The 17,195-nt window shown below is 40.9% G+C and overlaps 1 protein-coding gene across 1 annotated transcript in view; it reads right to left on the bottom strand.

Annotated features, from left to right (window-relative positions):
* IFT81 (intraflagellar transport 81) overlaps positions 1-5,767 on the bottom strand; it is a gene marked incomplete at both ends in the record, with an annotated part of 83,702 nt that extends 77,935 nt beyond the window's left edge. Inside the window, 4 exons of the mRNA XM_079717522.1 lie at positions 1,055-1,144; positions 4,276-4,456; positions 4,995-5,098; positions 5,624-5,767. Of these exons, the coding sequence (XP_079573648.1) occupies positions 1,055-1,144; positions 4,276-4,456; positions 4,995-5,098; positions 5,624-5,767 (519 nt within the window). The remainder of the gene's footprint in view (positions 1-1,054; positions 1,145-4,275; positions 4,457-4,994; positions 5,099-5,623) is intronic.
* Between the last annotated feature and the right edge of the window lie 11,428 nt (positions 5,768-17,195).

Here is a 17,195-nt window from a genome sequence, read left to right as displayed (position 1 = left end):
TTGTGATAACTATCTACTTATGGGTCTTTCTTTTCCATTAGATGTGAGTTCATCTTTCATTTCTTATACATTCATACATACATTCTCAAACTCTTACTGAGAACCTACCACATGCAGGGCACTGTGATAGGCACTGGGGATACTGTGGTGAACAAGATATGTAGACATGGTCCCTGCCCTCACTGGGTTTAAATACAGTTGGTAAGACAGACATTAAAATAATCATAAGTGTAATGAGTGTTATGAAACAGAAAGAACTGGGGGGAACTAATCTATCTAGGGAATCAGGGAAGGCCTCCCTGAGGAAGCAACTTCTAATGTTTCCTGTTTGAATGAGAAGATAAAGATGTGATTTCTAAAAATACAAAATCCATGAAAGTGAGAATTAGCAATTGTTTAGAGAAAGAACTTACACACCTAGCAAGAATATAAAGACATTTTTTGGAGAACGCTAAGTAACATACATCAAAAGTCCTAAAAATTCTCATATGCTTTAATAAGCAATTCTACTTCTAGGAATTTACTCTAAGGAAACAATCGCAGGTACCCCCAAATAAATTTATGTAGAAGATAATCGCAGCATTATCTATGACAGCAAAAAACGAAAACAAGACATCAAAAATTGTTAGACTATCCATACCACAGAATATTAAATTAATATTAATAATTAATTAATATTTAGTCATGAAAAATCATACTGCAGAAAGATAACAATGGGAATATATTCACATGTAATGATTAAAAAAACAAATAATTATGTATAGCATGATCCCAAATACACACATATATATATATTTTTTTCTATATCATATATATATATTAGATAAAGACCCAAATTTTAATTGCTTTTAATCCATGGTAATGGTTTATATAGTACATAAGAACTAATTATGAATTTACCCTGGCCTCATTAATTTCTTCAGTAAAGAATCAGCAAAGGTCCTACAAAAGAAAATTTGTCATTTGCTATCACTAGTTTCCACATAATCTTAAGACTCATACTGAATTTAAATCAAGTCCAAAAAAAAATGGTTATTATGGTTTTTTCCTTTACCCTTCTTATTTCTGCTGTAGAAAATCCAGATGTCTTGAGCTGCTCACATTCTTTATGCAAAGTTTTAAAGGCTTCCATCAAATCTTCATACTAAAAGAACAAGTTAAAAAATTATAAACTAGTGACTAGATCCAGTAGGCTTTTCTTAATCAGGTTATCTATTAACTTAAAGTGATTACTTAATCGGTATAGAACAGTATTTAAATATATCCTTTAACATTTATATAGGACACAAAAAAAGTTGGTGTATATAATCTGGCCTCTAAAGACTTCTCTGGTTACTTCCCTAACCAACACTCCATTCACTAGCTTTGTTGATCTTCTTTCAATCCCTGGAATATTCCACCTTCACTTTACACACCCTATTCCCTCTGAGAATACTCTATGACTCCCTCACCCTTTGCCAGTATAGCTCCTATTAATCCTTCAGGTCTCAGCACAGACACCACTATCCTCAAAGAAGCCTTCTCTAGCCCTGTACCTATTCCATATCAGAGTATCATGATATCAGAGTAAATATCATATAAAATTATAATTGCTAGTTACTTGTCTGTCTCCCTCATTTAGACAGTGAGAGTCAGGAGGATAAGAATCATATTACTTGTGGAGACTTCTACATTCCTAGGGCCTAGCATAGTGCATAACCAATACAGGTGTTCAATAAAAAGTAGTTAAAGGAATGAAAAAAATCACAACTCTTATCCAAAATTTTTTTAAAATAGGTTTTTTTGTGGATAATGACAGAAAATTAATAATATTTTTTCTTGACTGATCATATTCTGCAAGTCTGTAAATCAATCATTTAAAACTCTTCATTCAGAAAGACACTGTTCATTTTTTATTAGGCTCTCTATTAAATGGCTAAATGTGTAAGTCATTTTATACATATACTTCAAACATGCTTCAAGGACAAACATGTCTTTATTATTATTAATCCTTCCATTAATAATTAGCTGGGCATGTTTAGTAAAAGCCTATTAATAACCTTCCTCCAGGGACGTCCCTGGTGGTGCAGTGGCTAAGAATCCGCCTGCCAGTGCAGGGGACACGGGTTTGAGCCCTGGTCCGGGAAGATCCCACGTGCCGCAGAGCAACTAAGCCCGTGCGCCACAACTACCGAGCCGGTGCTCTAGAGCCCGCATGCCACAACTACTGAAGCCCGCGTGCCTAGAGCCCGCGCTCCGCAACAAGAGAAGCCACCGCAACGAGAAGCCTGAGCCCCGCAACGAAGAGTGGCCCCCACTCGCCCCAACTAGAGAAAGCCCGCGCACAGCAACGAAGACCCAACACAGGCAAATAAATAAATAAATTTATTTTAAAAATAAAATAAAATAACCTTCCTCCAGAGGAATTGGTTTCTATCAAATTTATTGATGTGGGAGGGTAGGGAGGATAAAATATTTCATATTTACACCTCTCTATTTCTTACATTATGTAAAGCATTCAAAGGTAGGGGCTGCAGTGGTATCATTCTGCTGTACTTTTCTCAAGGCATCTACTGTAACATTTGACATAATTATTTGCATAAATCTTTCAACCCTAGAAATGTCTTAAGGGATCAATACTGACTCTATTTTGAGTGACTGCTATGGCTACCCAAAAATAACAAAATATATGGATGAAAAAACATTTAGTTGATTGTTTCGATTAATACAAATTTTGAGCACATACCATATAGAAGCAACCCTACCAAACTCTGGAGGAAAACAAAGATGGATAAGACATGATACCTGTTTTCATAGATCTCATAATCTATTGGGAGAGACAGATTGACAGACTACTCACAACAAACTGGCACAAAACGGTCTACATACCTACTATAGAACAAAAGCACAAATGCTAAACAGAGGCAAATTTTTTTCTTTTAAATCAAAGTTCTTTGAAATCTTAAGCCTAAATTCTTTCTTTCCATAGTCTTTGATCAGCAATGTGCTTTGAAATCACAGGACCAGGAGCCAGACCAGCCAGAATCCTGAGTAGTCAAGAGCTTTAAGACCTTAAGGCCAGAACCCAGTATCACCCCAAAACTCTGGAGAGGAAAGTACACTGAAATTGCAAATTCCTGGTCCTTTCTCTACCTTCTGCCTGATTGGAACATCCTTTGATATCATAAGCTTGGCTTCTTTGTCTACACACAATCTTTGAAGGTGCTCACATGTACCAATTCACCTGGCATACTGTCAATTTATACCTTTTGCTCCAGTGTAATTATTATAACCCCTTTCCTCTCTGATTTTGATGACAAATTATACAGTCACAGAACTGATCAACAAAGTGTTCTGCAGTCCCAAGCCCAGGATCCTATCTACCCACAATTCTTTTTTATTCAACCCACATTTATTTATTTATTTTTTAAACATCTTTATTGGAGTATAATTGCTTTACAATGGTGTGTTAGTTTCTGCTTTATAACAAAGTGAATCAGCTATACATATACATATATCCCCATATCTCCTCCCTCCCACCCTTCCTATCCCACCCCTCTAGGTGGTCACAAAGTACTGAGCTGATCTCCCTATGCCACGCAGCTGCTTCCCACTAGCTATCTATTTTACATTTGGTAGTGTATATATGTCCATGCTACTCTCTCACTTTGTCCCAGCTTACCCTTCCCCCTCCCCGTGTCCTCAAGTCCATTCTCTACGTCTGCATCTTTATTCCTGTCCTACCCCTAGGTTCTTCATAACTTTTTTTTTTTTTTTTTTTTAGATTCCATATATATGTGTTAGCATACGGTATTTGTTTTTCTCTTTCTGACTTACTTCACTCTGAATGACAGACTCTAGGTCCATCCACCTCACTACAAATAACTCAATTTCGTTTCTTTTTATAGCTGAGTAAAAAATATGGAACACTTCATGAATTTGCGTGTCATCCCTGCGCAGGGGCCATGATAATCTTCTCTGTGTCATTCCAATTTTTAGTATATGTGCTGCCGGAGCGAGCACCACAATTCTTAAGTAATAATTATTCTAAGATCCAAATTTCAGGGGTTTTTTTTCTATCCACATACTCTATCGCCAAAAAGGTATTTGTGTGCAAAAGTCAATATTTTCATAAGTGATTACAGCTGAACATTAGTTGATAACTATATTACCTTTTGATGCCACTGGAAATACGGAGACAGCAAATAAACTAAAGTGAGATCAATATATATTTGAATGTGTGCACCTTGAAATCCACTACGGATAGCTTAAAAATACCATTTATATATTGTATACCTGTTTATTGGTATCAGCCACGGTTTCATCCTGAAGAAACTCACTTGGTACCTCAAGTTTTATTAAAAAACGAGCTAAATATGCTCTTTTCTTCAGTTCATTAGTCCTCTGAAGAAGCCAGTGGAGCACTGGGTAAATTACAGGTTTACTTCCAATCACCAGACCCTGACGAAAGTTACTCCTATAAAAAGAAAATAAACACACACACAGAGGCTTATAAGTAAACCTTGAAAAGAGGTAACATTTGCTCAAAATCCAATTTACAATTTCCTAATTGCTTTTCACGACTATTTAAAAAAGATAAAACCAAGGTTAATCTAAAGTCAGTCTGCACATTAACAATAATCATAAAATTAGGCCTTTAATGTATCACTGGAATATACAGGGAGGTTGTTTTGGAACCAGTAACCAGTACAGTCAGCCTAAATACTTCACTTCATTGACTGGACAGGTTTAAGTCATTGTTTTTGTCTAGGATGGCAGATAAATGATAAAATGGAATCATGGAATTGCCTGACTTTTCTGATTAAGAGAAAGAACTGACTCACTTAAGACTCCTGCATGACAAAAGAACATTAAGAATTCAAGATTATTTTGAAATTCAGTGATTTTCTGAGGCCACTGACTTAGGGAAAACAGGCATTGCCAGGAAGACTGACTGTGAAGGTTTGGATATTAAAGCACAGCTCTAAGAAAGCAATACTTGATCAGATTCTTACATGTCCGTGGCATTTCCTGGAGGTTTGTATTTAAGGATACCAAGAAGACTCAACATCCTTTTGGCTGTCTGCTCTGGCATCTCCTCTCTGATATCAACAACCTGCTAACAAAGAAATTGAAAAAATGTTATTATTGTATATATAACAAAGTACAATATTTAAACTCACTGACAAAATTGTTCTGCTAGAGCCTAACAGTCACAACGGTCTCTTCAAAAATGGATTAAGTATGGAGGCCCCCAGATTCCAAGTGAGGGTACATACAAGTATGATCAGGATTCATATTAAGAAAGTCAAGCTTAAAAAAGTCTCAGTGGAAAAGACCAGTGTATGAGAGACATGAGCCAACTTGCAACACAATAAAACCTTTCGTAAAAGCATCTTCATTCCAGGACCAAATCTATTTATGTTTGGAAGTAGACAAATAATTTCTAAATAAGGTACAAGTAGATAATTTAGTTTTTGAGCTATTAAGAAACCTTAAAGATCATCTACTATCTATAGCTTTACAGGCATGGAAAATTAGGCCCAGAGAGGTTAAATAATTTGCCCTAGACACACAGATATTTAGTGGCAGAAGCTGGCCTTCTTGCCACCCTTTTCATCACAGAGAAGAAGAAAACTCTTACCTTTGGGTCAATCTCAGCCAGAACATCACTGAGAACTTGTAATAGTTGCATTGGCTCCAGGGAATCAAATGTGATCAAGTTATAGTTCTTCCTAAAAGGCTCCTTATTGAGATTGTCCACGATGAATTTGATTTGATCACTCATAATTAGGTCTTATAATTTAAACTAAAGAGTAAAAATACAGAAAAAAATTCCTCAAAATTGGTAATAAAAGTTCTGTATTAACAAAATACAGTCAACAGAAACTCAGGAAGTAGGCATGGGAAGTATTCTACATGGCATATAAAATGCTGGGAAGAGGGTTATCTTGTTGAAAGAAAAAGAGTATGCAGACTTTATTAGGAATGCTACAGTACATACTGCTAATATTTAATGACCTGTTTTTGTATATGCATCTGATAGCAATCATCTGAATTAACATTGAATTAATGTGAACAAATGAATACAAAATCCACCGACATTAACATTTCTCCCACTCAGTTTCACATTTTCTACCTAGAGGTAAAAACTTGTTAGCCTATAAACATGCTTCTATTTTTTTTTTTTAATTAGCAGCCCACATTAATCCAAATTACCAATTTCTCTGGAAAATCAGATCTGGCAACCCTGGACCCACTAGGTACATGGCCACAACCACCTGAAGCTGGGTAGAGGCTGCAAGCTTCAGCCTTGGGGGTGCGCTCTTTGGTTTTGTTTTGGTTTCCTCCACCAGGTACTCTTCACACACTGATGCATCAACTCTGCCCCCCTTGAGTAATTAAGGCTTTCATTTCCTTTGCCTTCAATAGTTCCACAGTCTCCGCCTCTCCCATTCCAAATCACTTTGTAGGCGTCTCATTGCCAACAAAATAAAGTCCAAACTTCTTGGATTTTGAGACCCTTTAAGATCTAGCTCAATTTACAGTTTCTCAATATTATTTCCAATTGTTACCTTACACCCTTTCAAACTTCAGCTGACTGAACTAAGCACTGCTCCCTAAATAGCTTTTCCATCTCTGCCTTCAGTTAATGCTGTTTTTTCTGCCTAGGACTGTTCTCCCTTTCCCCCATCTCTAAAGGTGCAAATCCTAACCATGTCTCAAGCTCTGCCCTCCAAATCCAAGTTCCTCTAGGAAATCTTTCTCAAGCTATCCCCCAGTTCTGCATCAGAAAGGCAGCATTTGCCCTCCAAGCTGACCACTTTATCTGCACTGCTCTCCTGGAGTTACTTTTCTGTTTTGTACTAGTTACTTACGGACAGTTTCTCTTCTCTACTAAACTGTAAATTCCATGAGGACATATCTGTGCCTAATTCTATCTCTGAATATCCACTGCATCTAAAACAGTGACTTCTTCCACTAGACTGAATTTGTTCACAGGCCCAAGGCCAGAAAATAAGCATAAGCCTAAATAGAGTGGCAGTGAGGAAGATCATAACTTTTTAAAAAATTGATTAGCTGATTATTTAACTGCTGAAACAGCTTAACCAAGGCTATTAGTGTTCCTTGCACACAGATATCACTTGTTTAGTACGGGAAAAAGTGGCAGAAATTTGCAGACAGGCAATTTTTTAGAGTAGCTATTTTTCAAAATGAATTTAAAAATGAACTACTAAAAAAAGAAATAAAGAAAAAAATACTTCAGTGCTCCCTAATAGTTCCTAATCATGAAACGAAGAGATGCTATTTTATTTAAGACATTCATTGGAGCTGCATGCACCTTGCTCTGAAATAGGTTTTTTAAAGTGGGTGGGTGGAGCTAGATACCTAACATTGAAATGTAAAAATATTATCATTTCCTCATAAGTATGATAAAATTATGAGTAAATGATTATTATTTTTGAAAAATAAGCCCAAAGAAGGTAGAAAAGATAACCGATGTGGTTTAAAATTTTGAGGTTTCCTTTAAACTATAAAAGGAAAACCTTTACATAAATTAAACAAAAATCCACACTGGAGATGCAAATTTTCCACTGTTGAAAGTATTTTAAGTATAAGTCCACGTCACAATCTTCACACACGGATATATTAATTTTTAACTCTTTAGAAATCATATACATGTAGAAATTACACATACATAAAACGTAACACATACACACAGATATATATTCTTTTTTTCCCTTCCCAAAACCAGAATACTTGGATAAACAAGTAAAACGTTCCCAGGAGACAAAGATGTACTGAACAGGTAGGTTGTCTGTGCCCAGTGGGCTCTGCGCTCTAAAATCAGCAAAAGCAATCACTCTCCCAGAGGAAAGTCGCCATACTAATTCACAAGCACTCACCCACATAAGAACCCGAGAGGGTGGGGGAGAAGAACTGAAACCAGGACATGCGTTTATCTGGCACAACTCGGCACAGAAACGACGCTGCCCTGGTCCCAGGCTGGCACGCGCGCTGGACCAGCAGCCTCCCAAGATTCCTCAAAATAGTATCTCCCCCACCCCCTCCCGCCCCCGGGGCTCGCGAGAGCGGACAGAGGACCCCACGTCAGACCCAGGCACCTCGCGAGGGCTGCTCTGGGCTCCCCTGCGGTTCATCCCGCGGGGGAGCCGCCCGGATGACTGCGAGGCACCACAGGGGCCGACCCTCGATGTTGGGGTTGAACTGCTGCTACCCCTCCGTTCTCGAGGTGCTGCACTGGGAAGGGGAAGGAGTTCTCTCCTACTTAGGGGTTTGGGGGAGCGTCCGACCGCGGCTTGGCGAAGTTACCTCAAATTCTTCTCACGAAACCACTTCCCCCCCCCGGGAAGCATCCGGGCTCTAGTGAGTTCCTAGAGACGAGCTCCTTGGCAACGGTTGCTAGGCCGTGGACACATCACTTCCGGGGGCGGGAGGGTCGGCGCGTTTCCGCGAGGCCCTGGGCGCGCGCTCTGTGGCCAAGGCCCTGTAGGCGAAAGGCGGAGGGAGGGGGGCCCACCTGCAAACTAGCTTCACAGGTTCTGAGCCACTGCGGACAGCTTAGAGAGTTGGGGGTTGTTACCGTGGCAGTAAACTTTCCCAAACGTCCTGCAGTTTGCAGTTTACGAAACACTCTCTTCGTTATTCACCCATGTTAAATTCGTGTGCTCTTTCTTTCCTCCTTCCCTCCTTCCTTCACCAAACATCGGTGATGACATCTTTGAGGCAGGGCCAGTGGGATTTGGGTTGAGGAAGCATTTGGCCTGGGCTTCAAATTTAGATTTTTGACATAAGTATCTCCAAATTAGGTTACACGTAGGAACAATTGTAGTTTCTTCTGTGAATTGTAGATTAACAGAAGGCACGTTCATCATAGAGATGTCAGCTTCTTTGTCACATTATCGGGCCACATAGCCTGTACTGGGAATTAATTCTTTTCATCCAGAATTTCTTTAATATTCTGAGAGCCTAAAAAAAAAAAAAAAAAAAAAATAGCAAATGGCCTAAGGCTCTCTTTGGCTTCTGAGAGTCTATTTTTAGGCACCTGCAGAAATGAATATAGTCCGCCTTACATTTTCACGCGGTTCACGTTCTATGAGGTAGGCGTGGGGGGCGGAGATCTTCATGTCTAGATCACAGAGGAGGCCAGGAAGACTGGAGCCGAGAGAATCCCGGGACTGCACTAACTGGCTACAGGGGAGAGTTTAATTGATGAATGGTATTTTGAACTGCCCCTATTAGGGTGGAAACCATTGTACTCCGTGATGTCAGCTGGCAATGGAGAAAGGAGAAGGAAAAGAAATGAAATTCCTCACACCCTGAAAACTTAGTTGCCTGCTCAAACGTCTTGGAAGAAACCAACTACAGATTTAGCATCAGACTTACAAAATAAAGCAGGACAAAACAAAAAAAATTCCATATTAGGCATCTCCTGTAGGCCCTGCTCTTTGCTGGCTGCTGGGGATGCAGTGGAAGACAGGGAATTACCTGGCCCCTGTCCTCACGGAGCTGACAGTCTATGCAAGAAGAGAGACAATTGAACAGGCAACACCAATATAACTATGACAAATACTATAAAGAAGGACCCAATGATGGGAGAGTCCAGATGAAGGGTCGCAAGTTTATTTGGAGCTGAAGGGATTGTACTGTTAGGAGAGGTTCCATCGGACAATGTGATGTTTAAGGGTCAGTAAAAATTAGCCAAACAAGAAAGGGGAGAGTTTTTTGGGCAGAGGGAACAGAACATTCCAAGATGGGTACATTGCTGGCTGCAGGGTGCTTGGAGAGAAACTAAGACAGGTCCCAGCTCACAGATGCTCAAGACTAGTTGGAGGAGGCAACACTTAAAACCTTGAAAAATTAATTAACTCTGGGAGAAACAATAAAAGATGCAAACAAGGGATTATATAATTACTTGATCTTATTGGGTGTGTTAGGAGATTCTCCTGGCTCCCTGGATTTGGATCTTGGATTGCCATTGTATGGCCTCACGTGAGATTTCTTTTCCTCATCTATAAAATGCGGCTATAATAATACGAGGATTACATGAGTTGATATGGGTTTAGCGATTAGAACAGCGCCAGATACTGGAAGAGCTAAGGACATTTTACCTTTTTTGTCCCCCTTTTTTAAAAAAAATGAGATGGTTAGATTTGCTCCTTCTGTAGTCTACAGATGTCAGCTATACAAAGATAAGAGTGGCTTTTCTAGTAGTTTTTAGTTCCTCCTCTGCCTGTTGCTGCTATTACAGTTATAAGAACGTGTAAATTCAAGTAAGCAATGGAATCTACCCTTTGCACTCAAACTTGAATTGATTTTATGCTTAATGTGATTGCTCTGGAACACAGGAAAGAATTTGAAGCCAGTCTGCATGCTTCCTGGGATCCATATACTGAGAAGCTTATATTCCAACTTGAAGCAAAGAAGAGAGGCATTGAGCAGCCTTGCACATTTTGGGTCCCTGCCTATCTATCAGGCCCACGCACAGACCAAAGGAAGACTTGTAACCACCCCTTGATTCATTTAAGATAAAAAGATTCATTGAGGTATCCAAGAAGAACTTACCAAGCAACAATTTCACAACAGTGGAGGCATTGCTGAGTACATCCCAAGTTTAGCCACACACACGAAGGCTTTTTTTTCCTTAGATGCTTTACTGAGTCTTCCTTGTAAACCCCCAAAGCTGCCTCTTGGCTGAACTATAGTTGAGACTTTTAACAGGTGAAGGGAAGTCTCAGTCATGTGAGACAGCCTCTCTGAAAGATTCCCACTCCTACCCTGACTCTTTTTTTTAATAGCTTATTAAGATATAATCCACATACATACAATCCACCCATTTAAAATATACAATTCAGTTGCTTTTAGCATCTTTACAGAGTTGTGCAACCATTACCACTAATCTAATCCAAGAACATTTTCATTACCCCAAAAAGAAACCCCATTCCCTTTAGCCATCATCTCCCAGTTTGCTTAAGGTGATTAAGCAAATCCACCACCACTTCTCAGCCGCTGGCAACCATTAATCTGCTTTCCTTCTTTATGGACTTGCCTTCTCTGGACAGTTCATATAAATGGAATCATAAAATATGCGGCTCTTTGTGTCTGGCTTCTTTCACTTAAGTTGTAACATTTTCAAGGTTCATCCAAGTTGTAGCACATATCAGTACTTCATTCCACTTTATGGTAGAATAATATTTCATTGTGTGAATTTTTGTTCATCCATTTATCTATTAATAGACATTTGGATTGTTTCCACTTTTGGGCTATAATAAACAGTGCCGCTATGAACATTCATATACATACCTCCACTGTCTCATGGATAAAGCACTTCCATTAGCTAAGTCAGGTAAGCAGGGTATGCACATCAGGGACATGGGTAAATGGAGGGGTGGCCTTTCTTGGATTTGTCTTTTCCTTTCAATTCTTGTTAATTTTGGTTTCTTGGGTGCTCATGGTTGCAGACTATGGGACCTAAGATATGGATTCTTTTGCAGTTTTTGGTTGTAAAATCAGACTGTTGTTGAAACCTACTCTACCCTTGCTACCAAAGCACTAAAATTCCCAATCTGCTTCTCAGCCAAAACCCTCTGATAAGAAAATGCTGTTATTTGGTATTATCCTTTAAATGTTCACCAGCCTCCAGTGGAGGAAAAGGTGGGGAGGAGTGTGGAGGAGATGAGAGGCAAACTGGAAGCTGCCCCTTCTAGCTCCCTTATTTAACCTTGTAGATACTGCAAAGACCATCCACAGTTGTGAACCTCTGCTCCGGTTATTCAGAGGGGAAAAAAATCACTCCTGGCCAAGTGTTTTTTCAAGACTGAGTTTAGTACTACATAAAAAAATAAGGAGAATGGTCATTATTTCATGTAATTGTAAAGTCCAAGGAAATCACTACCTTCAGGTATGGCTTGATCCAGGAGCTCAGTGATGTCATCTTAACTTTCTTTCTCCCTCCACCTTTCTGTCTCTCATCCCCACTTTTCTCTGAATGGGCTGTTAGGAGCAAGAGGCTTACATTCTTCAAGCATAGCATCCTCAATAAAAGTAGAATCTTTGCTTCAATAGTTCCAGCAATTTCCCAGTGCAAATTCTCATTGGTCTGAAATGTGTCAGATCATTCTTGAATCAATTGTTATGACTCTGCTGGACACAGTAATTGATTGGGTAAGGGTGGTTTCCCAAAAGAAAGGGCTGGATTTTCTTACCAGAGGTAGAGACACTGTGCAAACAAGAACAACAGATGTCCCATTCAGGTGGTCAGGGAAGGTGGTTAAATCTCAAAAGTTGGATAAGCAAAACCAGAAATGAGGGCTTCCCTGGTGGCGCAGTGGTTGAGAGTCCGCCTGCCGATGCAGGGGACACAGGTTCGTGCCCCGGTCCGGGAAGATCCCACATGCCACGGAGCGGCTGGGCCCATGAGCCATGGCCACTGACCCTGCGCGTCCGGAGCCTGTGCTCTGCAAAGGGAGCGGCACAACAGTGAGAGGCCCATGTACTGCAAAAAAGAAAAAGAAAAAAAAAAAAAACCAGAAATGAGTCTGCCTATTGTGGATAGTTTGTGTGTTAGTGTGAATCTTCTCCCTGATTTCCTTCCAACAAATTATCTTTCTTCAATGCAGACTTCCATCATGGGCCAAATGAGGTCTTGGGATAACAGCAGACCTTCCAAGTCCCTGTAAAAATCTGAGGATGCCATGAACTTAATGTCTCCAGCCCCTTCTCATTTCAGAACTTTCAAACAAGAACTTTCCTGTGCAGAGTACAGGGAAGCCAAGCCAATTTTCTGTTTTTGGTATTAAATTTAGACCTTTCATCCTGACCATGAGATATTTCTGGATTCTGCATGAGTATTCAGCGAATGCCAGTGTTCAAGATGCTATCCCATCTGGGGCTACTCTGCACACTGCCCACTTTATCTCATTCTTTTAAAACTGGGAAAAATGACCCAGACATAGGAACAAATTCAGAAGTAGGTTATTCCGTTATCCATTAATTGTCATTTAATGCCTTTGCCATCTAGGTTATTTGGAGATGAAAGAAATTAAATTTAAACAGAAACCTGAATTGAGCTTTGCAGATATCCTAAATTGTCTCTGCTCTGGCAATTTAATCTTGTGGGTATGTTTAGCAGCAGAATATGCTTTCCTAAAAGGTTAAAAGGTAAATAATATGTGAAAAGTTAAACTGAATGGATGGGATTCCAGAGGTCTTATTAAATGCGTGCCTGGTACTATATTTTCATCAAATGGTTTTTTAAAATGGATTTTGTGAGATTAATGGGTAATGTAGAGGAGCCAAAATAATATGCAATTCATATTAGTTCTTTGGTTATAATTATGGGTTGAAATATAGAATGCACCTAACATTCTTACTGGCCTCAAATAATAATTATAGCATCACTTATTGAATGCTTACTGTATGTCAGGAACTTTGTTAAATACTTCACGTATGTGTCAGAATTTATTAAAATGTTAATTTATGTGTGTACTCCTTCTGTTTCCCCTCCTCTTGAAGCAATTTGCATTGCCTTGAGTTTTACAGGCTGAAATTAGAAACAGTACTTATGTCTTTTGTAAAGGTCTGAAGTCTTTAGAGGAGCTTATACTGGTTGTCCTCAAGGGGGGAGTGCAGAGGAAAGTTCCTATTAGAGTAAGAAGAGAGTAGAGAGATGCTAAGAAGATTGGGAAAGGATCACAGGTGGTAAGTTTGGGGCAGCTCTTGAGAAGGCGGAAATACCCCGAGGAGGCCACACCATCAGTCCGGTGGCTTCCAGTGTGGCCCAAGCTTTCCTTGTCCCAGGTCTGACATGGAAGCATCAATGCCATTGGACCTAAAAGGACCAGGCAGCCTGGGATGATGGGTGGGTGACCAAGCAATCACCACGATGGGCCATCAGCAGAAGACTGCAAGTGATTCTCTGACGCCTTGTTACTGCAAAAGAACCCAGAGACTTGCAACCCCCAGGAAGTGTGTGAGGGAGAGATTCTCAGTAATGACAGGATGGGGGCTCAGAGTTGGATTTCAGTTGATTATAAAATAATACACTTCCTCTAGCAAATCTGAGTTGTGAACTAAAATGGGTGACCTCTGCATCCGTCAGCTTCCTGGCAGGATAAAGATGGCACATTCTGGACAACTGATGAGAGCTTAATAAAGGACTATGTATAAAGGTGTGGGCAGGGTTTAGGGAAACCAACAAGGGTCCAGCAACAAAGGCAGCTATTGCATTCCCTAAACCTGAAGCAGCCAGAGAAGGGAACAGGCACCAGAAGCCCAAAAGAACAGCTGTATGGAAAAGGTTACCCAACAGGAGCCTTTAGATACAGCCAGTCTTGAACTCACTCTCCTTCCACTCTCTGATCTCCTGCCTGGCCTCCCCTTGGCTAAACCCAACAGGGAACCAAAGGAGCAGGCAACCCCTTGAAGATCATCCATGCAGACTGGCCTCCCAAGGGAGAAAATGGCAGAGTGGGGATCTGGAGGGGCAGATGGACTGAACTATAAATTGAATTATACAGTCAAAATGATGGGCAGGAAGGCCCTGTGAGGCCACCCAAACCACCGCCGCATCTCTAAGCTTGCCTGGTTCTCCAGCTGAAGGTCTAGGCATCGCGTGGAGTTAGGTCTAATTCTATTTCTGCACACTGCCCACACCCACGTCATCTCATTTAATCTTCACAATAGGTCTGCAAGGACAGTATTGCTTTTTCCATTTTGTAATTAAGGAAACTGAGTCCTGGAGAGTTAATAGAGGGCCCAAGGTCACATAGCCAGCAGCTGGCTGAGCCAAGATTCAAACACAGGTCTCCCTGATCCCAAAGCCATTTACACCAACCCACTAAACTGGCTCAAAACTGGCTCAGTGGAGTCTGGAGGAAGGACCATAAATCAGGCCGCTGAGGCAAAGTGATTTGCTGTGTGAGGCAGAGGGATTTTTCTGTGTGGGAGGGCCAGGGTTAACATGCTACCTGGCTTTCTCTGTCTACAAGGGCTTTGCCGAGGAAACTCTTTTCTTTCCCAGGTGGGGCTAGTGGTTTGAAACCCAAGCGCTTACCCTGGAATCAAAGAGGGAGAAGATGGAGAGAAAACACTTGGCTGATGATGGGAAAAAAGTGTATTTTCATTTCAGATGCCTTTCAAGTTCTTTTTTTTCCAGCTGAGTGTTGGTGTATTTATAGAATTCAGGGGGAGTATTTAAGGGTAACCAGCAGTGGAGCTGCATTTTGGGACATCAGGAAGCTCAGAATCATGCAGGAAAATGTTGATGGGATGGGACAAGAAAAGGCCAGGAGCAGCAGGGCACAAATCTTCTTCATGTTGTCAAGACCTTTTCTCCCTTCTGGGATGATGACGTCAAATCAAGGTCTATAAGAGTGCTATAGATGGAATATAGAATCAAAATGACAGGCAAATGGATGGAAGGCTGAACAATTTGTGGTATAAACATACGGCAGAATATTATTCAGCCATAAAAAGAAATGAAGTACGAATACATGTTGCAACAGGGATGAACCTTGAAAACACTTTAAGTGAAAGAAGCCAGACACAAAAGGCCACATATTGTATGATTCCATTTATATGAAATATCTAGAAAAGCCAAATCCACAGGACAGAATGCAAGCTGGTGATTGCCAGGGGCTGGGGGTGGGGGTGGGAGAATGTGGAGCAAAGGCTTCATGGGTATGGGATTTTCTTTGGGGATGATGGAAACCTGGAAATAGACAGAGGTAGTGGTTGCACAATACTGTGAATGTACCAAATGCCACTGAATTTTCCCTTCAAAAACGTTAATTTTATGTTATGTGAATCTCACCTCAATTTAAAAAAAGAATGATGGGCAGTCAGGCCCTTAGGAGGTCACCCCAAGTCTTCCAAGCTGTGTTTGCTCCCTATGGCTGAAGTCCCAGGAGCTGCATGGTATAAGGTCTGATTTCATTCTAGGTTTCCCTTCTCTCTCTACTCCTCCGACCACTGGTTTCCATTCAATTGCTCAGACACAACAAACCCATCCCAGCCTCAAGATCTTTGCACTGCTGTTCCTTCTGCCTGGCTGTTCTTTCCCCAGATCTTCACCAGCCTGGCTCCGTCTCCTCATCCAGGTCACAGCTCAAATGTTAGTTTCTCATCTAACATCTGAGGAGGTCAGGAGGTCTTTCCTGACGCTGTTACTTAAAGTAATACACCTACCAGTCATTCTCCATCATTGTGCTTTGCAGACTGTCTGCAAAGGCCCATTAGTGGGTACTGAAATCAGTTTAATCATTAAATCAGTTTAATGTAAATCTTGATTAACATTTTTAAAAACTGAAATTAAGTGGAATAGAAAATATCACACAGAATAAGGGTAAATATTTCTTTGTCAGAAATATTTTTGCTGCATTCAAACCACTCCAAATTTATTGGCTTAAAAACAATACCTTTTGGGACTTCCCTTGTGGTACAGTGGTTAAGAATCTGCCTGCCAAAGCAGGGGACACAGGTTCGAGTCCTGGAACGGGAAGATCCCACATGCCGCGGAGCAGCTAAGCCCGTGCGCCACAACTACTGAGCCTGCTGCGCTCTGGAGCCCGCGAGCCACAACTGCTGAGCCCACGCGCCACAGCTACTGAAGCCCAGTCTCTGCAACAAGTGAAGCTACCTCCCACCTCAATGAGAAGCCTGCATACCACAACGAAGAGTAGCCCCCGCTGGCCACAACTAGAGAAAGCCCACACGCAGTAACGAAAACCCAATGCAGACTAAATAAATAAATTAAAAAAAAAAAAAACCTTTCCCCCCACAAGTCTGTGGATGAGCTCAGCTGGGCAGTTCTTCTGCTCCATGTGGTATCTCCTGGGTCACCACGTGACTAAGTTAGGCTGGGAGCTTGTCCGGGACTGGAACATCCAAGATGGTTTCCCTCCTTTCTAGGGCCTCAGTGCTGGCTGCCATTTCTCCCTCGTGTGGACTCTCTCTTTCTCCTTGTGGTCTCTCATCACTCAGTGGTCTAACTGAGCTTCTTTACATGGCAGCTGGGTACTAAGGGCATAAAAGTGAAAGCCATCAGGCCCCTTAGAGCTGAGGCCCAGAACAAGTACAGTGATCATTTCCATTGGTCAAAGCAAGTCAAAGACCCTCTTGGGTGCAGAGTCCTAACCACTGGACTGCCAGGGAATTCCCTAGACTCTACCTATTGACTGGGGAGTGGCATGTGC

The sequence above is a fragment of the Hyperoodon ampullatus genome (genome assembly GCF_949752795.1).
Source record: "Hyperoodon ampullatus genome assembly, chromosome: 13".
In the NCBI taxonomy this organism is placed as follows: domain Eukaryota; kingdom Metazoa; phylum Chordata; class Mammalia; order Artiodactyla; family Ziphiidae; genus Hyperoodon; species Hyperoodon ampullatus.
Note: the sequence above shows the minus strand (reverse complement) of the source record. Positions and strands in the feature narration are given on the sequence as shown.